Here is a 23,374-nt window from a genome sequence, read left to right on the forward strand (position 1 = left end):
AGTCGTGCTGTCGACAGAGTGGTCCATGCGTAAATGCAGAAAGCAGTAGTTTAAAAAAAAAAAAATCATCGAACATTAATCATGATTAACAGTATTATGCAGATAAATTAGATATTTCTTTGTTTTAAAATTGCTGTACTTTAGAATATATATATGTCATGGATCTGATAAAGTTAAAGAGACATGTTTTTAGTGTCATCCTCACTGCAAAACAGAAATATTCGTGTATTCCAAGAAACTGCACAACTAGGACTCGAAATGCTTTCTATTGTACAAATGCAGAACAAAGCTATTCGAAGCCCTGTTACCAAACTAGTCATTATTTTAATTTGACAGTTGGACCAGCATGGTGTTTTGCTATGTCAGCGAGGAGATGTTTAAAAACATTACACCTGAGGTTAAATTGTAGTCATAGCGCTCAGTATTTTTCCACCAGTTGTTGTAAATTAAAACATAAAAAGGGTAGTTTCTACCTGTCAAAGGGGTCTGAAAGTGAAGAAGACGACGGAGAAGAGGGGGATGGTGCAATAGCAGATACAGAGGTAGAGGAGCTGTTCCAGCAGGAAATGCCCCTTGAAGTCAGTGAAGAAGGTCACCAAGTCTTTATAGTCCACCCTGATGTCAAATGGGGAGCAAAAAAACAGCACCTTACTACAGGTAAATTTGGGGAGAGGGTAATATAGATGCACAATATATACATCGTTTTTCATTCTATTATTCTCAAATTTTAATATTTTATAAGGTACCTGCAGGGTATGCTGTAATAAGCACTGAAGGGAAATTCAAACCATCAGTGTGGTTCATAGTATATACAGATACACTGACAGAATGGATAATTTATAAGCTCCTCCAAAACATTCAGTAGATTTCTGTCATGTGGGACCAGGGCTGACATTGTCAACAAACAAGTGCAGCTAAAGATATGTGCAGGCGAGTGTAAACATTTTAAAAATTGAGACAACTTGAGTGTCAATGAATAAGTACTTCTAAAATGTCTACCTTGCGCGATATGATGCATTTATGAATACAAAATAAGCCTTAAAAAGTAACTTGTAAAATGTAACCAATTCACCATAAACAAGGAAGCTGAAAATACTGAACGCTTTACCCTCTCTGTGTATCACTCAGTTATGTATTGTTTAACACTTAAGTTAAAACTTAAATAATAAATATTAAGAAATATTACACTTTGCAGTAACTGTTGTAGAGTGGGAGTTGTGTTTCAAGATATCCTAAAAATTATGTTGTAAAAAAAACAACTGTGCAATGTATAAATAATACAAAAAGGTCTAATGTAACAGGCACTACTCTGAAATCATCCCCATACTTTCCCGACCTTGGGTACTCACTCACCTGCAGCTGTACCTGGCCAATGATAGCCTTGGATTAGATATATATATATATATATATATATATATATATATATATATATATATATATATATATATATATATATATATATGAATATATATTTTTTTTTTTTTTTTTTTTTTTTTATCCTGGTTATTATAATAATATATTATGTGTGCTTCTCCGTTGTGTTTCTGTGTAGATTAATTACCATGATCTATTTAAAAAAATATATTTTTCAGGTAGAAACAGTATAAAAGTAGACATTTTTTTTTTTGTTTTGTTTTTTAATCCCTGGTTTCTGCACAATAAACAAAGTGGCAAAAGACACATTTTCATAAAGTAATATCATTACTGTGGTTTGTGCCTTTTTATTAGTGGAAACTGAAATTTAACTTAAATAAACTTAAAACATTTTTAGAAAAGGGGGCATTGTACAAAGAAAAAACACCTCACCGTTTTGGTTTTTGTTTATTACAGTCCTCATAACAAAAAATACTAGGATCAAAACAAAACATTGCTCACTATACTTAACAGGTACCTTGCAAGTTGGGCCAGTGTTTTAAAACGTGAAGCACACCTACATCTGTATCCCAATCTGACTCACACTATATCTGAAGCACCTCTTTGTTGATCCTGTTTTTTTAATGTTAATCCCGACTGTCCCACACATAATTTGTCATTTTAGAGACTTTCGTGCAAATTGTGGCATGGTATTAAATCGGTGCAAGGCAAAACGTGTTGTGATAATTATTTCTAATATTTATCAACTATATAATTTATGACAGACATTTATATGGATTCTTGCCTTCAAATTAATGTGCTGCAATGGTCATTCAAATAGTCAGATAGTTTATCCTCTGCACTAAAGAAAACAATAATTGCTCCATACTGCTTGTGGCAGAGTGGTTCATTTTGTATAGGTGCAGGAGTGATGCAGTGCGCAATGAATAGACAGAGATCTGTAATCCAGTTAGATAAGTACTTTTATTATACAATCCAGGTCTGGAGACCAAACAATGATCCCCAGCAATACACAGCAATGTGTAGTGCACGGTGTAAATAATATCGGGTTTGCAGTCCCAAACAGTAAACACAAGTATCTGTCCCACAATGTACAAACATGGTCATCAGTCCTGGGTGCGTGGTGTAGTGCTCGTGGTGGGTGATACAGTTTAATGTGCGACAATAGTGTAGTGCTGTTCCGGGTTTTGTGCTGGCCCTTAGCCACAGCTCTGGAACATGTTAGCCGTCTATTAATATACAAGCAACAATTATAGACAAGACCAAACAAACAGTCACGATATGTTATCACAATACTGCACAGGTCCTTCTGGGTTATTTCTCGTAACCAAAGCTAATGAAAAGATACATCGCTTCAACCCCTATTTGTACTGTCACTCATGACCCCTTGGTAAAAGATCGCAGCCACTCCTGTAATCCGCGGCTGCCATATCATTTACCTTCCGGGTCAATGAGTTAGTGTACCGAAGCTCTGTCTCTTTTCTACATGACCAACTTCCTTTTAACCCTTGGAACAAAGTGTCAGGTCAAGTAGTCCAGAGTATTCTGTTCCAGTTACTTAGTGCTGTCGCAGGTCGAGAGATTTACCACCAAGAATCATTGTCTTTCTGTCACACGCTGTTATCAGGTCTTACTGCTAAAGTCTTCCATCGTTGATCAACCAGTGAACACTGACACAAAGTGAAATGGGCAGAGATTTGTGACGCATGCCTTAAAGAAATCTGATCAGAATGAAAACTCAGATAATCAACATGCAGTGAAAATACTGAAGTTGATGCTGGCCATCAGAAACTGAACCAGCATGAGGAATCAAATGCAAACAGCATGGACTGCACTAAATTAAATCTGTATAGCAGCGCTGATGAAAGGTTTATTAAGAGAGGAGTTACTAGGGGGCTGCTTTGGCTGCACAGAATCTCACTGGTGGCTGCATTTTAGAAACGTTGCGCTAGTGGATTGTCTTAAGAGTGAACGGAATGCATGCATGTTGGATGAACAGCAGATAAAATAAGTCCCGGTACAGAATACCGGCAGAATTCCACCCCTGTGTAGGACCAGTTATACGCACCAGGAGCCAATTCTTTACTACATTTGCCTATTCCAATTTGCCAGCATCCCCAATATCAAGTTAGATCTAGTTTGGGACTGTGTCAGGGAGCTGTTCTCCAAACAGTAGTATATCACATTGGGTTATATTGAGTATTTTATTACTGAAACCATTTGTATTATTTTGTTCAGAAAATGAACCGTATTTATTATGTACCTGTGAGGCCCATAGTGATGCCTGTTGCCCAAGCTAAAGAGAAAAAATAGATGTTGAATGCTAGTTTTTTTTTTTTTTTTTTTTTTTTAGCGGAACTACAGATGGCTGAAGCTGTTGGGCTTATAAACACTCTGCAGAACTGGACAGTTGTGGAGAAGCTCATTCTTTCAACAAAAACTCCTGATAATAAGCGAATATTTGGAAAGGGAAACTTCCAGACTTTGACAGGTGAGAATCTCAATGCTAAAATGTATTAAAATAAGTTAATCATGTACCTTCTTAGACCTATGTAACAGGTTTTGATTTTTGACAGGGTTGAAAATGTATTTGTTTTAAATAGATAATAATCATGTTTGGTCATTTAATTTCAGAGAAGATCAGAAGTTTGCCTCAGATTACTGCTGTCTTCATGAATGTAGAGAGAGTGTCTCCATTAACAGAGGTAAAATCATGAAAGGCATGCAGACATTTGAGGGCCTTAAAACCACATGCAGTTGATTTTGTTTAAAGGCTGGTATGTGATCAAATGCAGTCCAGATTAAAAACGTCTATATTAATATAAATCATTACTGACAACTAAACAACTAGAATTTGGTTTGTGATACATTAGAAAGAACTGAAAGAAGCGTGGGGAGTGAAGGTGTTTGACAGATACACAGTCGTCCTTCACATCTTCCGATGCAATGCTCGAACCAAAGAGGCCAAACTTCAGATTGCTCTGGCTGAGATTCCACTGCTCAGGTAAAAAATACTTTAAAAATGTTGTTTAGCTTAATATATTATTTTAATTAATCACATTATATATTTGATACAATGTTATTTGTCTATTTAGTTAATTGCTTATTTACATTTGCTAAAGTAAACATGTCCTTATGATTGTGAAAAAATAATGACTGAAATGACTGAAATTACTTTCCTTATAATCTCTTTAATTAAGCACTATGCTGTCTGGTGGATAAAAACAAAAAGGACCATTCTAAAAATCCTGTTGCTTCTCCCCCAGCTTCTGTATAAAAGTGCTGCCGTTACAATATTTTGTCTCACAGGTCACGTTTGAGAAATGAGTTGGCTAACTTAGATCAACAAGGCGGGGGATCCCGGTACATCATGGGCTCAGGTAACACAACTTTCCTACATTTTACTAAGACCCAGATACAGCAGGTATTTATTTCAAATCCATAATAGAGGCACTGTTTCAATCAGGTGAGACATTTATGGAGGTCCAGCAGCGGCTGTTAAAGGAGCGGGAACTGAAGATCAGAGCTGCCCTGGAGAAGCTGAAAAAGAAGCGACACCTGCTTCGATCCCAGCGCAAACAGAGAGAGTTCCCTGTCATCTCAGTTATGGGCTACACCAACTGTGGTGAGGAGTTTTAAACTAAAAATCCCATTTTAGTGCAAGTCCTTTTTCATTCTTCTGTAGATTCATACCCTAGGCAACAGGAATTAGAACCCTACCTGAAACACAAAAGCCCCTTTGTTGCACATATGGCTTTTAAGTGGTTTCAGGTGTGCTGCCGTTGTGAGTGACTCTGCAGTGCTACGTGGGCTTCAATTTAGAAAAGTATTGCAAGAAAGTTATGTTGATGAGGTCCGAAAATGTTAACACAGTACCAAACTATGGTAGAAACAACTGACATAGTTTGATCCAGTACTGGTTTTACTGTAAGGCACAGTATCATTTACAGTTTGTCAGATTAAAAAGATAAAACCTGGAATGGCTCAAACTACTGTCTAATTAATGTTTGCATCTCTGTTGTTTTTTATACAAGAATGTTTGATTTGCTGCTTAGTGCTACATACTTTTTCCACCAGGAAAGACAACCCTTATAAAGTCTCTGACAGGTGACGCGGGACTACAGCCTCGAGATCAGCTCTTTGCCACTCTGGATGTCACTGTCCATGCTGGTCTGCTGCCAAGTCACATGCCAGTCCTCTTTGTTGACACCATTGGATTTCTCTCCCAGCTTCCTCATCAACTCATCGACTCTTTCTCAGCTACCCTAGAGGATGTGGCACATTCTGTAAGTAATGTTAATCACGCACTAGCAGAAGGCTATTGCCCTGTAGGAAAATATTTCAGTCTTGTCTTTTCAAGCCCAACATTAGCTATGCAGTTTTTTTGTTTACAACCACAAATTTGGCTTAGATATGGCATCATACAAATAGTTACTGGCAAGTTCCTACTTGTTCCACCTAAAGTGAGCCATGCTTGTGTTGCACGAAGGAGAGTAGCATACAGGCTGAATTTTTTGAGTAGACAATGCAAAAAGGATCAGTTTTTGTTTTGTTAGCGATTTAGGTAAAAAATAAAATTAAATTAACAAAAAAGTTTTTGCAGTTAGAATTTAGAATTGGAAGTAAAAACATATGTACTGTATCACCCTGAGGTACCTCAAAGGTATATAAGGATGTAAAAGGGTATGGGACCTGCTGATGGAACACAGAGACAGAGGGTTGCTGTTGTAACATCAGTGACACCTTAACTGTACCTAGTAAATCTTTTCAGTGTTAGTAAATCACAATGCAAGTTGTATCGTCTGAAACAACCTTCACATTGTGTAAATGATAACACCACATTGATCACCAGTGCTACGTGATCAATGTGGTGTCAAAAGCAAAAATGATATATCTAGCAACATTTTCATGATGCGACCGAAAGGCTTGAATTTTATACAACAGTGACTAGTGCAACTGTACAGAAAACCTTGGCTTACTTCCTGTCAGCAAAAAACATTGCAGTCCCAGATTTCATTGTGGGATTAAGTTGCATGCAGCAAGTTGCTCCTTGTCATGTATATCTTATGGTGTGCTAAAATTAAATACTGTACTGCAAAATGTACTGCCTTAACCTTGAATTCACATAATTGCTTTCAGGACTTGATCATTCATGTCCGAGACATCAGTCATCCTGAAACACTGAATCAAAAAGTGAATGTTTTAAACGTTCTCAAGAAACTTCAGCTACCAACCCATCTACTAGATTCGGTCATTGAAGTTCATAATAAGATTGATCTGATTGATGGGTAAGTTAGGAACCAAGTTGGGGCTGGGAATACTACTAGCTTTTATTGAATCCAAACACAGCTGGTCTTATATACTTTGATTGAGGATAGATTAAGTATACACAAATTACTGATGGTTTTAACAAGGTCTTAAAGTAATGATGCAATGTGTCTTTCTGAGAACAGACTACTGCAGAATTAGAGGTGGTAATCATTTAACTGAGGTCACACATCCTTGCAGACTTATCTAATATTGTATCCCACCCTGCAAGTCTGATGGTGTCAGATTTACCATATCCACAGGGAAATATTATATGCATCAACACCGTTTTTCTGTTGCTAAGAAAATATCCTAGGTTGGCAATGATCTATTAAAAAATAAATTTTGTAATGATTGTGAATGTTTCTTTCTTTTCGACTTAGCTATCAGACTACTGAACCAAACACTCTGGCAATCTCTGCTCTTCAGGGAAAAGGTCTTCAGAATTTAAAAAGTATCATTGAAGAAGCAATTCTGAAAATTACGGGGAAGCAAATTATGACGATTAAAGTGAATCTGACTGGATCCCAACTGAGGTAACCTTGCTTCTTATACTGTACATTCTCTTTTTAAGGTAAACCAAATAAGGCAGAACGTTGAAAGATTTAAGTTGTATTAATTCCCATTGTAACAACCAAGTTATTTGCAGAGTACTTTTCATTATATGCGTTTTCACTTTTTGTTTCTGGGGGGGGGTGGGGGGGGTCTCTTTTTGCTCAAACATTGCATGAATGTCATCAACTTATATCAGGTAAATTAGTTTTCTGGTAGTTTAATCTAACAGTTACCCTTTTGTGTCCACAGCTGGTTGTACAAAGAGGCCACTGTGCAGGAGGTAATTGTTTTGCCAGAAGAAGGTTCAGCAAACGTCAATGTCATTATTAGCAATTCTGCATATGGACGATACCGGAAGCTCTTCCGGGTTTAACAGACTGTTGCTCTGAAGAAACTGAATTGTCTGGAAATTTGTCAGATAACCTTCTCTGGAATCCAGATTGCCATACACAAGCTTGATGATTTCTGACTCTCTACTAACATGTGGTGCTGAAAAGCAATATTATTCACTGCATGTTATGCACATCCATAAAGACAACTCAGTATCGCTTGAGTACACGCTTAGCACCTAAAGCTGAAGAACTTTTTGAAGTCTCAAGCATCACAAAAAAGGATGGAATCACACATAAAAGCATGCACAATCAATCAATATTGAATGTGTTCATTGCATTTTGAAATAATTGCATAATGATTGTATATTTGCAGCTCTTGAGATTGAATTTCAAAGAATTACTGCTGTAAACGTGTTCCTTAAGAGTGTAGGTACACATGGACTCAAAATGTTTCAATATCCTTCACGTACTCATCTAATAATAATAATAATAATAATAATGAATTATCTTTACAACAAACCTTGATAGGTGGACTGGTTATAACCATTTAAGTGACAGATCAGAAAGTGGTATTATCAAGTATTTTAGGAGTAGTGGTTGTTCTAAAATTACCAATGCTGGGACTAAACATTGCCTGCCACAGTGTTTGGAAGAAAAGGGAATTGGTTAAATTGGATGTGAACATTTTGTGTACATATGATGTAGTACCATATGTGTACAATATATTTGACTATGTAACCCAGGTAAGATTCTGTTAACAACTAATAAAACACACCTGCCAATATATAAATCCAGTTGGATTTTTTATTTTTATTTTTTTATTGTACTATGTAATGGTATCAATTAATTGGTATATTATCACTCAAACTGAATTGTGTTTGCCCAGAGTAAAGGCCAGCAGTAATAATTTGTTTTATTCTACTTTTTAGTATACAATGTAGAGTGCTGTTAGTCGAATCGTACACAGGTACATGTACTTTATATATTACAAGTAAAATACTATATTTAATGGGTAAGATGGAATAGAGTTGTATTTTACTACAAACTACAATATTCTGTTATGTAATTTCCATGACACATTTGGAATTTGGAACTTTTTTTAATGAAAAATAAATCATTCTTCCCATCTGTATTTACAGTTAGGTGCTTCAGTGTAGTGCAGAGAATATAATCTACATCACAAAATAAAGAAACAGCAGTTTCAGTGACTTGGTATATCCTACAACTTTAATACAAAATCTAATTCTGTAATTTATGTTAGTTTGACTGAAGCATCTACAGCAGTGGTCTCCGACCCTGGTCCTGGAGAGCCTCAGTCCTTCAGGATTTCTAGGTGTCTTTACGTCATCAATAGCTAAAGGTCTGGAACTCCTGCTAATCTTGACCAATTAAGCCAATAATTGGTTCAATTAAGTAACTGAGTGCTCGGCTGAAATTAAAATCAGAAGACCCTGTAGCTCTCCTGGACCAGGGTCAGAGACCCCTGACATAGACTTTGTAAGTAAAAGTTTTCTCTATAAAGATTTTAAGATGAGGGCCTTGGCATTGTCCTGTAGTTTTCTTCTTTTTGTTAAATATATTAATTAGATTTTGTTTTACCTGGAATACAGCAAAACTGATTCATAATTACATGATAGCAACTACCATTCAAGACCTTCTATATTAATACTTGTGTCTGTCAAACAAAGACTTGCTGCCCAAAATGAGAATCAATGTGTTTAGAATAGGACAAAAAGGTTGAGTTTTGTATTCAATAAACTGTCAAATACTGGAAATTCCAGTTAATATTTCAACGGCTATAAATCATCACATCATTAAAAAGGTGAGAGCAGCGTTCGGGGGGAAAAAAATATAAATACAAAAATAATTGACGCTACTTCAAGTATGGAGTTACAGATAGAAGGTGTTAATGTATCCCAGTGTTTGTCCTTCGGAGCTTCTTGTTAAGAGCAATGACCTCGGAGACAAAATTTTCTGATCTTATGAAATCCCCCGCAATAATGTTCAAGCATTGTTTGCTAGGTCCAGGGGACTGCTTCTGTACCCAGTTCATCAGATAGGGATAGCTTTGCAGCGCCAGTTTCTTTAATGATTCTGACAGATGAGAAATAATGTATGCTGTTTCTGCTGTAAGGTTTAGCCCAGCTACAAAAAATCCTCCTGAAACAACAAAATGATAAAAGCAAATGCTAGTTACTCATGGATAAGAAGAAATATAAACATAAAAAATGTCACATGGAAGCCATATTAGGTCGAGATTATGTCAAACCTATACCTAAGTTTTTAGAAATCTGCTAAGTATTAAGCGTATGTATTAAATGGTTTCTGAGATGTTGAAAGTGCAAATCCTGTCTTACCAGAAATAGTCTTAAAACCTTCTGGTGTGGTGTTAGCCATATTCGATAGCGCAAACACTTTCAATTAAATTTAATGTTAATAATGTTAATGTTCTGCATCCAGTGACCCACCTGGCCGTCCTCCTTGTTTCTTGTATTCTAAATACTCCACCAGCACCTCTGGATCCACTCTGTTCGCCCACCAATAGGGGATTCCTGACCACAGATCCTGATGTTTTTCAGCAGCAGGATCATCATATGAAACAATGACCTGATAACCCAACTTCCACAGGTTCCTCAGTGTCACTATCTCCTGAAAGTCAAGTTAGATAAAGTAAACATTTCTCCCAAGTTGCTCAGCTTTATTTCTGATAATGTGGGCTGTACTCAACATTTCTGGTTTATTACATTGGATGTCAACAATATCATACTAAGCCAATTAGTTTTTTTGATGAACCTGTGGATTTGGATACACCCATCAGATATATATTGAGGCTTGCCCCTAGTGTAATATTGATTAGTGTAGCAAATATATAATTTTCATGAATAGGTGTATCAGGATTTATTTCTGCAATTGTTTAAATATGTTTAATCAGGAAATGGAACTCAGTTAACAACATGCCATTCTGGTGACTCAACATTTTAGTCTAATGTACAAATATTTAAAAACAAGCAAATGTGAGTGGCACCTTTAAACAACTTCAATGTTCACCATGTTCAGCATTGTAAGAAGTGAGAAGTATTGCTTAAGGATGGCTCTCACATAACAAAACTGATACAAAGTAGGAAGAATGGCCTTAAAATTAGCAGAATTGCACAAATGGGGCTATAATATGATTTGATACATGTGGGGAAAAAAAAAGAACGTGGCAAAAGAGTTAATTTCTGCAAAAATACCTTATGGTAGTTCCACTAAATGTGACGTAACTTCCATTGTAAATATTTAATTTTTGGCATGCTTGTGTAGTCAAACTTATCATCGTTAGACACTTGTCTTTCCACATTAACTCAAATTGAGATTTCTGTATAAAGCGACAGGGTACACCCCTACCTGTGTTTATTTGTATTATTTCAATGGAGTATGTATTAATAGCAGGGAAGTGTGTGGCAGCACCGCTGGGTGAAATCCATGCCAGAGCTTTGGTGTGTGTGGTGTGGGGAGTCTTGTGTGGCAGGGAGGGAATTCAAATCCTCCCTACAAACACATGGAGCCAGCAAATGAATACATGTTTAAATAATTAAGGGTCAAAAATAGGTGTTCACAGGAGTCAGAGATTACTAGTGATGGCAAGAATTCATGTTGGCAAAGGTTTTGTGTGTGTGTGTGTGTGTGTGTGTGTGTGTATATATATATATATATATATATATATATATATATATATATATATATATATATATATATATATATATATACATACATATATATATATATAGAGAGAGAGAGAGAGAGAGAGAGAGAGATACACACTTTTTGCAAGGCACTGTATTCAGACCCCTGACCAATTCTCTCATATTACCAAATTACAAATGGTACATTGAAATTTCGTTCTGTTTGATATTTTATTTTTAAACACTGAAACTCAAAATCAATTACTGTAAGGTGACATTGGTTTTATGTTGGGAAATATTTTTAAGAAAAATAAAAAACTGAAATATCTTGCTTGCATAAGTATTCAACCCCCACACATTAATATTTGGTAGAGCCACCTTTCGCTGCAATGACAGCTTTAAGTCTTTTTGGGGTAATTATGTACCAGCTTTGCACACAGTGTCGGAGTGATTTTGGCCCATTCTTCTTGGCAGATTTGCTCCAGGTTTTTCAGGTTGGTTGGATGACGTTTGTGGACCGCAATTTTCAAATAGTGCCACAGATTCTCAATGGGATTGAGATCAGGATTTTGACTGGGCCACTGTAGGACATTCACCTTTTTGTTCTTGAGCCACTCCAATGTTGCTTTGGCCTTGTGCTTGGGATCATTGTCAATCAATTTTATGTTGGGAAATATTTTTAAGAAAAATAAAAACCTGAAATATCTTGCTTGCATAAGTATTCAACCCCTGTGCTGTGGAAGCTCCCGGTTTGCACCGATGAAAGAAATTGCCCTAACGAGGACGCAACTACCTTACCATTGGCCTCCACCTGTGAATCATTAAAGTTGCTGTCACATATTCTGGATAAAAACCCCACTGTTGAAGGATCATTGGTAAGGCTGTGAATCTGAAGGAAAATGAAGACCAAAGAGCATTCTACAGAAGTTAGAGATAAAGTAATACAAATGCATAGATTAGGGAAAGGGTACAAAATAATATCCAAGTGTTTGGATATCCCAGTGAGCACAGTTGGATCAATAATCAGGAAGTGGAAGCTGCATCACACCACCCAGGCACTGCCAAGAAAAGGCCGTCCCTCAAAACTCAGCGCTCAAACAAGAAAGAGACTTGTGAGAGAAGCCACAGAGAGGCCAACAATCACTTTGAAGGAGCTACAGAGTTCAGTGGCTGGGAGTGGAGTAATGGTGCACCAGTCAACCATATCAAGAGCTCTGCATAACACTGTCCTGTATGGGAGGGTGGCAAGAAAGAAGCCGTTACTCAAAAAGTACCATCTGAAAGCACGTCTGGAGTTTGCCAGAAAGCATGAGAGTGACCCAGCTGCGATGTGGGAAAAGGTTTTGTGGTCAGATGAGACCAAGATAGCGCTTTGAGTTTTGGCCAAAAAGCTCTATGTGTGGCGCAAACCTAACACTGCCCATGCCTCAAGACACACCATCGCTACAGTGAAGTATGGTGGTGGCAGCATCATGCTGTGCGGATGCTTCTCATCAGCAGGGACTGGGCATCTTGTTACAACTGAAGGAAGAATGGATGGAGCAAAATACAGGAAAATACTGCAAGAGAATCTGCTTCAGTCCACTAAAAAACTGACGCTTGGGAGGAAATTCACCTTTCAGCAGGACAATGATCCCAAGCACAAGGCCAAAGCAACATTGGAGTGGCTCAAGAACAAAAAAGTGAATGTCCTACAGTGGCCCAGTCAAAATCCTGATCTCAATCCCATTGAGAATCTGTGGCACTATTTGAAAATTGCGGTCCACAAACGTCGTCCAACCAACCTGAAAAACCTGCCAAGAAGAATGGGCCAAAATCACTCCAACACTGTGTGCAAAGCTGGTACATACTTACCCCAAAAGACTTAAAGCTGTTATTGCAGCGAAAGGTGGCTCTACCAAATATTAATGTGTGGGGTTTGAATACTTATGCAAGCAAGATCTTTCAGTTTTTTATTTTTCTTAAAAATATTTCCCAACATAAAACCAATGTCACCTTGCAATAATTGATTTTGAGTTTAAGTGTTTTAAAATAAAATATCGAACAGAACGAAATTTCAATGTACCATTTGTAATTCAGTAATATGAGAGAATTGGTCAGGGGTCTGAATACTTTTGCAAGGCACTGTATATATATATATATATATATATATATAAAAAAAACATTACAAGAGCCTTACGGCTGAGACTTGTTTTCACCCTTTAATATACAGACCCAGGCACAAGAATTGCAGGTTTAAACACTTACATGCACTTTATATATTTATAGAAATGAAACCTAACCTAACTCACACATGGAGTACTAACTAAACTTTGTACCGTCCTTAAACTAACAAACTAGACATTTAAGCTGTTTATCAGTCACAAAACATTAATGTTAGGACAGCGCCCCTAGAGACCAGAAACTGCAGGTTTATTTAAGAAAGAAAAAGAACAAATACAGAGAAAGAAAATGAATGACAATATGCTGTCTGCCATGCTGAACTCCTAGGACCAATGGAAGAGGAAGGTGGAGAAGGAGAGGATGCCAGGAATGCACACTGGCAGGAGGACAGGAGGTGGCAGTACGCTACCTCAAGGAGATGATGAGGTAGACATGTGGGCTAGCGTGACCGCGGGCGGAGTGCCCCGTGCTGCTGTCAGCATTGCCACTGCAGGAAAACGCAGCGCCACCACCAGAGGGAGACTGCCTGCTGCTCCCGTCTCCACCACCAGAGGAGCTGCCACTACCTCCAGCACCAGAGGAAGAGGAGCTGCGACGGCAGCTACCTCCACCACCTGGGAAGCTGTGTATTGTGTGTGAAACCAGTGGCTCGGTCTAAAACCGCAGTATTTTAAAACTATATATTTTGGTTTAACAAGTAAACACTGAGCTATCTCACTGCGATTCTGTTGTATCACTTACAGTATTCGGACAGAGCTTAGATCCAAAAATGATTTTCAGTGACCAAATGAGATGATTATGAAGATCTTCAGTCAACCCTTCAAAATGGCTACATGCCAAAATGACTGCCTCTTTTGGGTATGTTTCCAGCCACTGAGCAAAGTCTTCCAGTGCCTTCTAAATGACGAATGAAAAGCTTGGTGAGTATTCAGTGATGTTTAGTCTTAAATGTAACAGTATTGAATGATATTACTGACATAGTTTTACACTTTGTCAAGGGGACGACATGTCTTCTTAATTTAAAACAGTTAATAATTAACCGTTCATAATCATAACTAATCATTAAAAAAGCTACTCATCTTCTGTCTCTACTTTCTTAAAAGTTTTAAGCTGCTGTTGCCATGCAAGTTGATAGAATATAATGCACATTTGCATGTTGGTAAAGGGGTCAGGACGGGGTTGTAACATTTCCAAAATCATTTCCAATATTCCAGACACAGTACATTTTGGTCAGTAGGTTGTGTTGTGGTAGTTGACCCAGTTTACATTTGCCACCTAACTCAAGAAATATCCGTTTCGATAATAACTGGGGGATGGAGAATAAATCAAGTCTGCCCAATCAAATGAGCAATAAGTATGAAAGAAACCATTGGTGTGAAGTTCGTAACCATTTACTGTGTAATGTATGTGTTTAACATTGATTTTGCTTTCTATGGACATTTATTAAACTAATCTGTATTTTTCATTACTACTTATAGGTCACCTTAATCATTGAAAAAAAATAAAGTAGGTGTGATCACAAGAACCACAGTCACTATTCTAGTTTTACTAGAGCACCAGTACAAGTAAGCCTGTGTTCACTCACCTGCACCGTCACAATTGTGTAAATGCCATGGACAAAGTACAGATTGTTAGATGTATCGTTTTTTTTGCGGGCAATCCTCAGGTCAAAGTATCGAATACCTGCTTCAAGCTGTGCCACAATGCTATCCTCCTACATGATCAGATATATGGAATTTAATGCAGAATAATGAAAATATTAAAAACCAAACGCACTATAGCTTCAGGGTTGTCTGAAGCTACTTTCTTCTCCAGCTGTGTTGATGACAGTGGTTTTATTGCTATGCATTTCAGCATAGTACACCAGTATGCCATCAGCATAATAATGATGGGTGCTGGTATTTAATTGGGCAGTTTTTGTGCACACAATTAGGACTCACAAAAAAAGGTTAATAAATAAAAGTATAATGTATTGCAAATTATAGATGGAGACTGCATTGTTTCCTGCTTTTGTCAGTTTTTGCAGTGGAAAAACATTAAGCATTTTTACGATGAGTAAAAAAGAAAGAAATGATCCATGTCTCTACCTGTGTTCTTGACCATTTTAAAATCATTGGTCGGGTGACACAGGGAATGATTCTGTCCACAATCTTCAAGATTCCAGGCACTGATTCAACAATGGGAGAGTTGATATCCAAACAGAAGCTCATGGTATCATGACTACCTGAAAATACATTTACAGGGCCACTTACAGTACTAAAGAGGAGGGTAGGCTGCACATTAAGAACATAGTCCAGGGACCAAACAGGAAAAGAGGCATACCATTGTACCTGTGTCAGCCTGATAGAGGGACTCCTAAGGTTCAGAATGAGGCAGGGTGTCAGCGGCTGGGCTGTGCTATAACCCTTTTTAAAGAAGCAGGTACTTCCTAAATGTGGTCACCATAATCATTTTCAGTACATTAATTATATTGTCTAAGCAACACAGCTAATTCAGACCACTGGTTTACATTGTCCCACTCATTCTATTAAAAGAGGGGAATTTTAGAAAAATGTACGAAGTACCTGCTTCTATAAAAAGGCTCATCATTACTCAGCCCTGTCACTCACACTCTTATTTTGAACTTCATAAGTCCCTCTATCAGGCTGACAGAGGTACAACTTTATTCCTCTCTGGGGCAAAAAAAAGCAATACAACCTTGACATGGGTCCCTGACTAATAACATATATAGGCCTAGTACCTGGAATTGCAAGGTTGTAGAGAGGCATGTCCCAAAGTTGTTCAGGGAGCTGTGCCATCCAATTTTTATTGTTCTGGTCACCTAGAATAGGTCTCACGTCTGCTGCAGTCATGCTTTTGAATCCTGCAAAAAGGATTAGGAGCGATCAGAGATAAACTAATAATACCCAAAAGGTCATTTACACCATTATGTAAATCACCCTACCTTGATTTTTTGTGATTCTTGTTTGCATAGTGTGTAAATTAGGAATATAACCAAGGTTGGGCTGGTTTTATTTAGTATTTATACAGCTACAATTGATTAGAAAGACAACCTGTTTGTTTCCTACAAAGAGTTAGAATGTCATTTTGACCTTACTTTTCTAACAGGATAAAAGTGCAAGGCTTGGATGGATCTCTATTATGACACAAGCAACTCGCCCCTATCCTTTTTTCTTCTGAGAAAAGTTGGGTCAAAACTAGACATGGTGCACTAGTGAGTGCAAAAAACAGTACACTACAGTTTTGTTTAGTTTTAGTAAGGCAGTGAAAACCCGTTTATTTCAAGGAGGCTGAATTTGGCTTTGTGCTAGCACAGCTTAGTATTTGCTTCTCAGCTGCTTACATTTTTGCTCAAAGAAAAATCATTAAGTACTGAGACGATCCCATTGTAAACACATTCAACAAACAACCCTTTTTGAACAAACACATTTACAGTAGCACAATTCCACAACAGATTTAGCAAAATATTGTTTCCATACTGCAACCAAATCATTCTATTTATTATGTGTCGAATTTTGAACAACAAATACAATAAAGCAAAACAAAACTTACGCTTTATAAACTGAACCCTAGACTGAAATACAGGAGTAACATTGGTTGTATTTGTAACTTAGTATTAGGAGCAGTTGTAGGTGCTGTAATATTTAGACACAGCACAGACACAAATTTATGTTGACTGAGGTGTGAAGTTGATGCAAAGGTTCAGCCCAAGTCCCAAGTAAATCCACTGCACATTCTTAGTCTACTCTAATATTTTCACTTTTTTTCAGCCTTGATGTTAAACTTAGTTTAAAGGTGGCCAATTTGTTTAGTGCAAGAGAGTTTGCAACAAAAACAGAAATTATAAAAAACAGAAGGCCAAAACCACAATTGCAGTTAAGCAGGAAGTGTTGAAACGGTATTTCATCGAAGCGATGTACAGTTGTGAATGGCTCTGTGGTATTTGGTTTATTGAATTGTTATTAGTAGCCTACACTATTTTTTTGTTTTATCTGTCACTGTGGAAGGGTGGTGGGTAATTCACTGACACAGGAGACAGACAGGTGGATTTGGCAACACCGCACAGGTGCCCAGTTTTATTTTCAGGGTGCTGTTTTTCAGTTTATCCCGCAGATGGCGCTGTGGGTCCGTGGTCTGATTTACCAACGATGGTAAACAGAACCACGGGCATACCAAGCGATGGTACACAATACCGGCGCCTTGCAGGTGCTCAAAAAAATAACAATGAAAACAGAAGGCAAAAATAACAAGGGACAAAATAACACAATAACAAAACTACAAATAAAAGGTGCTGCACTCTGCAGCAATATCCCGGTCGCTGCTGCCCGTGCGACCCGGATCTCTGTCCTACGCTGCCGGCTACCTAGCCTGCTCTATTATATTTTTAAGGGGTCTGCCCAGGGGTTCCCCGCTCTCACTGTCTCACTGTGACACTTTCGTGAAACAGCAGGGCGTTATTTTATAGGACCAACAATCTCCCAAGACTCGCCTCTCGGCCATTCAGAGAGGGGGAATGTCCACACACCCACTTTCCCACCTCCTCGTGTCACTGCCATGACTCACAGGCGGTTGTTGGGTAACTGCCGCCCTCTTCCTGCAGCCCGTGAACATGCCAGCAGAGTCAGCACAGATCTCTCCCTGCTACAGTCACCTAAAAGTTGTTGCATGCCTTGCTTAAAAAAAAAAAAAACATGCACGTAAAGCTGGTTACCTATATTTGTCGATTGCTTTTTGGTTTAAAGGCATTTCAGAGTACAATAAGGTGTGACGAATCGATTTCAGATTTACCGATTCCTTTTTCATTTAAATGGTTGCTGCTGCTGCCGATTGCCTTTTCATTTACAGTCAGTGTGCAAGGCGAGATAAATAGATTGAAGATTTGCGATTGCTTTTTCATAGGTTTCAGTTAACATGAAGGGGAAATATATCAGACCCGTTTAAATCGTTTTAGCCACCTCAAAGTTTTTCTTTTCTTTTTTTTTTTTTTTTTTTTTTTTTAGCCACCCCAGGAACATTACTATTTAAACTATACATAGAATAAACTACATGAAACCAGCTTTACCTAGTTTTAGCCACCCCAGAAACATTAGTATTCACATCATGCATAGGAAAATTACTTGAAAATCAGTTTTAAAAAGTTTTAGCCACCACAGGAAAGTGACTATTCACATTATGCAGAGTAAAATGACAAGAAAATCAGCTTTAAAAAGTGTTAGCCCCTCCAGGAACGTGACTATTCACGCTATGCATAGACAAACGACATGAAATTAGCTTTAAAAAGTTTTAGCTCCTCCAGGAACGTGACTGTTCACACTATGCATAGACAAACGACAAGAAATAAGCTTTAAGTAGTTTTAGCCACCTCAAGACTGACAGATGTGACCTTAACAAAATGGTACATACAGGAGGTATAGAGTCCGGTTGCAGAGGCCATCTTGGCGAGGGAAGCTATACAGGTGTACAGAAAAGCAGATTAATGGGGCGGGGTTGGTACATACAAAGGAACTGTAGCTGTCTGGTGGTTCAATGGAGTTTGGAGCAGGAGCAAGAGCAGGACATAACATGACAAGACATGACATGACATGACATGGTCGTCTCAGCGTTGACAATTGCTTTCTCAGGAGGATTAGATACTGCCACGGGATGGAGAGCCACGGCTGCCGTGGAGACAGAGACACTGTGCGGTTTTTGTATATACTTGCTTTGCACTAGTACTGTAAATATAGGTGAGTGTTGACACCATTAAACCAGTGTATTGCATCTAAACCCAGGACTGATTACTCACTACCTCACCCCACTACAACAACGATCAGGCGGGATATTTTTTTTTTTTTATATTGCGTTATTATAACATTCAAATGCATGAACATGTACTCACACAACCAGATAACACAAACAATATATAGCATATGAAGGAACAATACAAACCACTAAGTAACACAAATCACTACGTAACACAACTCAATATGTAACCTGAAAACTGCAAACATCAGCGAGAACTTAATGAATCTCCTTGCATCCCGCTAATTCAGACACTCCATTTTGATGTTTGACTTTTGGATACAATCTTTATGTCATTTATGCAATCACTGTTTTCAATAGGAGACATATGTAGTAATCAAAACTGCTGCATTTTCCAATTCCTTGAACATTTGGTTGAATCATTTTAAACAAACATTTGTACTGTTGAAATCCCAGTCTACTAGCTCTGTCACAAATAATTGACTGTGTATAAAGAATCACATAAACACCACTGCAATGTAAGAGGCACTCACAAGCTTCTTGTTAGCCATAATTTACATTTAATACATCTAGATTATATTCCTGCTAATTTCCAAACATTTAAAATGAACAGTGTGCAAATAGAGATGACCACTTCCCCTTTAACAGATCACAAGGTGTTGTTTTTCTCAATATATCATCCAGGCATTACACATAAAATTATTGGAAACTGATGTGTAAATTACTGTCTAATGGCAAGTTCCAATTATGTGTCCAGAATCTGAGCCAAGATATAGTATACTAACGGACTGACAGTGATAATATATTCTCAGGTTGGAAATAAAGGATCCAGGCTTTTTTTTTTTTTTTTTTTTTAACTACAAAGCTTACAGGTACATGTCATACATGAAATCAATGTGCACACACTAGGCTTCCGTTAAAACAAACAAACAAAATTGTTAAATAATCTGAGACTCACCCTGTACAGTTAGTACAGATAACAAAAACCACAAAAAAGAGATGGTTTTTACAAAGAAATAACACCATGTAACACAATTTTTGTTCCTGGGTAGTAAGGGTTATTTCCTAATTGCTTATGCCTCAAAAGTATAGAAAATGGCTATTATTCCCCACAAACTTTGCTTTTGTGACCAGGACAGTGATATTTCAAAATATCACTATTTTCAATGGGAACACGGGCAAATGTGTGTCCTTTCATTCGTGTAAATACAGTATAATCGTAAATCTCGAAAAACTACTCACTTCTAAATCTTTTGTAGTCATTTTTGTATTACTTTAGTATAAATACATGTTAATTTGGATTCATATGTTGTTTTTTTCTGACTTCATGTGAACGAAAAGACACACATTTGCCCGTTTTCCCATTGGAAATAGTGATATTTTGAAATATCACTGTCCTGGTCACAAAAGCAAAGTTTGTGGGGAATAATAGCCATTTTCTATACTTGAGGCATAAGCAATTAGGAAATAACACTTACTACCCAGGAACAAAAATAAATAAATAAATAAATTATTACACGGTGTAATTATTGTTTCTAAAATTTATTTTAGCATGGCCAGCTCAAATCTGACAGTGTACAGTGAGACTTCAACATGATGGGAACATGGGAAACAATGTGAACAAATTGGACAATAGATTTTAAAAAATGGCTATACATATACAAAAAGCACATATAATCACGTTGCTGGGGTGGCTTAAACTTTTTTGAGATGGCTAAAAATTTTAAAGCTGATTTTCACGTAATTTGCCTATGTATAATGTGAATAGTAAAGTTTCTGGGGTGGCTAAAACTTTTTGGATGTGACTAGAGCTACTTAAACTGATTTCATTTAGGTTCAACGTGAATAACGTTCCTGGGGTGGCTACAACTACTTACACGGGTCTGATCTATTTTTTCTTCATGTTAACTGAAATCTCTGAATAAGCAATCTTAAATATTAAATCTATACATCTCTCCTTGCACACTATCTGTAAATGAGAAGGCAATCGGAAATCGGCTGCAACAACCATTTAAAAGAAAATGGAATCGTCAACTCTGAAATCGATTCGTCACTCCTTGTACACTAAAATGCCTGTAAACAAAAAAGCAATCGGCAACAGGCCACTAACTTTACGTCTGTGATGTACGGAACCCAAAAATGATCCTGCCAGTAGTTTTTCTTCTGGCTGGCTTCAATCACTCAATCAAAATATAGCCCGTTGTATTAACATTAACGGAAATACCGAAAGAACTTAAAAATTAAAGTCCTGCTGAACACCACTGTTAGTTGTTTGTGTTTCTGTTTTTTCCACAAAACCCTGGCGAATCACAGCCCTTAACCATGGCCACGCTTGCAATAAAAAATATCATAGTGGGTAAAAAAAATATCATAGTTAGAGCTGCGATTGTTAGTGATCACGTGATCATGCTGAATTGTATGTATTTATTAATGCACGACGTCACGGGTCAGAATGTTGTTATACGCATCATACACATGGGGGTCATACTTAAAAAAAAAAATTAAAAAAAACACTATTATATTATAAGAGACGTATCCCCTCAACTCAACACAGTAAACACAGAGACACTTAAGCGTTCTTACCTTTATCTACTGGTAAGTTAGTGATCAGCAGATGCGTCAGCTGCACGAAGAGCACAGCGTGTGGTTTTCACTAACTGTGCAGAATAAATGCATTATTTTCTATGTGTAAATATCGGGACTTTCTTCGTAAGCATCGGGACGTGGGACAATTGCTAGGAAATCGAGACCGTCGCGACCATATAGCTACTGTTGGCATGTATGTATTCCTGTGTATAAAACAATCCAGCTGCAGTATAAAAATAAGGAAATACATTTGCATATCTACAAAAAGCTAAAGCATAGGAACTATTGTGCACTGGTGAAAGGATACATTCAATAAAAAATGTAATCTATTTTAAAATTAAAATTCATTTTAGGGCAGAGAGAGAGCACACGAACGAACTTACTGTGGCTCTAGTTGCCCCGCCGCTCTGTAGTCTCCTCACTCACCTCAGCTTTGTATAAAAGAAAGGATCTTGTCCTGGCTCCTCCCTATCTCCAACTGCAGAAACAGACAGCTTTGCCCTGCCAATGCAGTACGCCTCCCATGTAAACAGACAATAACAATTGCTGCTTTTAAACTTAGGTGAACATTTACATGAACTGGGTCAAATAAACCCTCATGCAAGACAAGGAGGGGAAGTTTATTAATCCATTCACTTTTATTTAAACAGATAAAAATCTCACAACTGAGATGCAGTATACCTTTTGATGGGTAAATCTATGGGTCGCCAGCAGCAGCCTACCTACATCTAAAAAAAAACATAAATAAAATATAAATGTTTTTAATCAATAATGATTTGTTTAACTCTCGTTATTCTGTACATATGAATCAGTCATGAAAGGCTAATCAGAAATACCCATGTATGACCCTACTTGTATATTAGAAAACAATATTATTTTGATATTAGTTTAAGTTTTTTTCAGTTTGAAGGTTCTAACATCTCAATGTAGAATTAGGGTCAGTAGTATGTGTGCATGTCTATTAAATTATATTATCATTTGCTACAGTGTATTTCTAGACTATAATATCATTAAAGAGGGTTTAGTTGCAGTTTAACATGCTATTTTATTTAAATAAGTCAAATTGCTTGATGCTCTGGTCAATTATCATTTTTTGACCAATTATAATTGTGAGGTGGCCCCGTGGGATGGGGTCACTTTGGTATAACAGTGGACACTCACTAATCCAAACCAAAGAAGTCCAAATTGACCATAAATCTGAACCACACCATCATTATAAAATGCAAGGTTATAGCAGCTGCATTAACTTCAATAACATAATTAGATGATATGAGTGTGTTTACAGCTGTCTGTTTTTTTTTTTTTATTATTCAATAAATATAAGTATTATAGATGATGTAAAACAATGATTAGGCATTTTTTGTGTGAAACAAAATATGGTCCATACCCAAACAATCACTCATTTGAGAAAGGGTCTGTAATCAACTGTTTTGAATTAGAGTCTTCTGTACTACTTTTACCATCCAATTGTTCTTAATGTGGTACAGAACCATATTGGGTCTATTTTACCAACTTAAATATTTTAAAACTAGTAGTCCGTAACTATTCATAAAACATGTTTACTGGGAGTTTTAGATTTGTCTAAAGGTCATACATTTGCAAATTTGAGTTAAGCACCTTTGGATCGAGATTTAAACAAGTTCTACCCTT

General features: G+C 37.2%; 2 protein-coding genes across 3 annotated transcripts; one reads left to right on the top strand and one right to left on the bottom strand.

Annotated features, from left to right (window-relative positions):
* The first annotated feature begins 15 nt into the window (after positions 1-15).
* On the top strand, positions 16-8,369 carry gtpbp6 (GTP binding protein 6 (putative)). The gene is made up of 10 exons (XM_041258901.1): positions 16-657; positions 3,728-3,865; positions 4,009-4,079; positions 4,248-4,378; positions 4,684-4,754; positions 4,841-4,999; positions 5,452-5,660; positions 6,514-6,662; positions 7,065-7,217; positions 7,486-8,369. Exons 1-10 carry the CDS (start codon positions 159-161, stop codon positions 7,607-7,609), a joined length of 1,704 nt encoding a protein of 567 aa, XP_041114835.1. The 5' UTR covers positions 16-158; the 3' UTR covers positions 7,610-8,369.
* A 55-nt stretch (positions 8,370-8,424) lies between these two features.
* Positions 8,425-22,189, bottom strand: si:dkey-66a8.7 (PI-PLC X domain-containing protein 1). 2 transcript variants are annotated; one of them, XM_041258903.1, is made up of 7 exons: positions 22,108-22,189; positions 16,137-16,259; positions 15,484-15,620; positions 14,982-15,110; positions 14,138-14,293; positions 10,037-10,217; positions 8,426-9,728 (listed from the first exon to the last, which is right to left on the bottom strand). In XM_041258903.1, exons 2-7 carry the CDS (start codon positions 16,246-16,248, stop codon positions 9,475-9,477), a joined length of 969 nt encoding a protein of 322 aa, XP_041114837.1. In that variant the 5' UTR covers positions 16,249-16,259; positions 22,108-22,189; the 3' UTR covers positions 8,426-9,474. The 2 variants fall into 2 exon arrangements, with proteins under 2 accessions (XP_041114838.1, XP_041114837.1); XM_041258904.1 differs by lacking the exon at positions 14,982-15,110 and having other exon boundaries at positions 8,425-9,728.
* Between the last annotated feature and the right edge of the window lie 1,185 nt (positions 22,190-23,374).

Source organism: Polyodon spathula, chromosome 9, assembly GCF_017654505.1.
Source record: "Polyodon spathula isolate WHYD16114869_AA chromosome 9, ASM1765450v1, whole genome shotgun sequence".
Classification (NCBI taxonomy): domain Eukaryota; kingdom Metazoa; phylum Chordata; class Actinopteri; order Acipenseriformes; family Polyodontidae; genus Polyodon; species Polyodon spathula.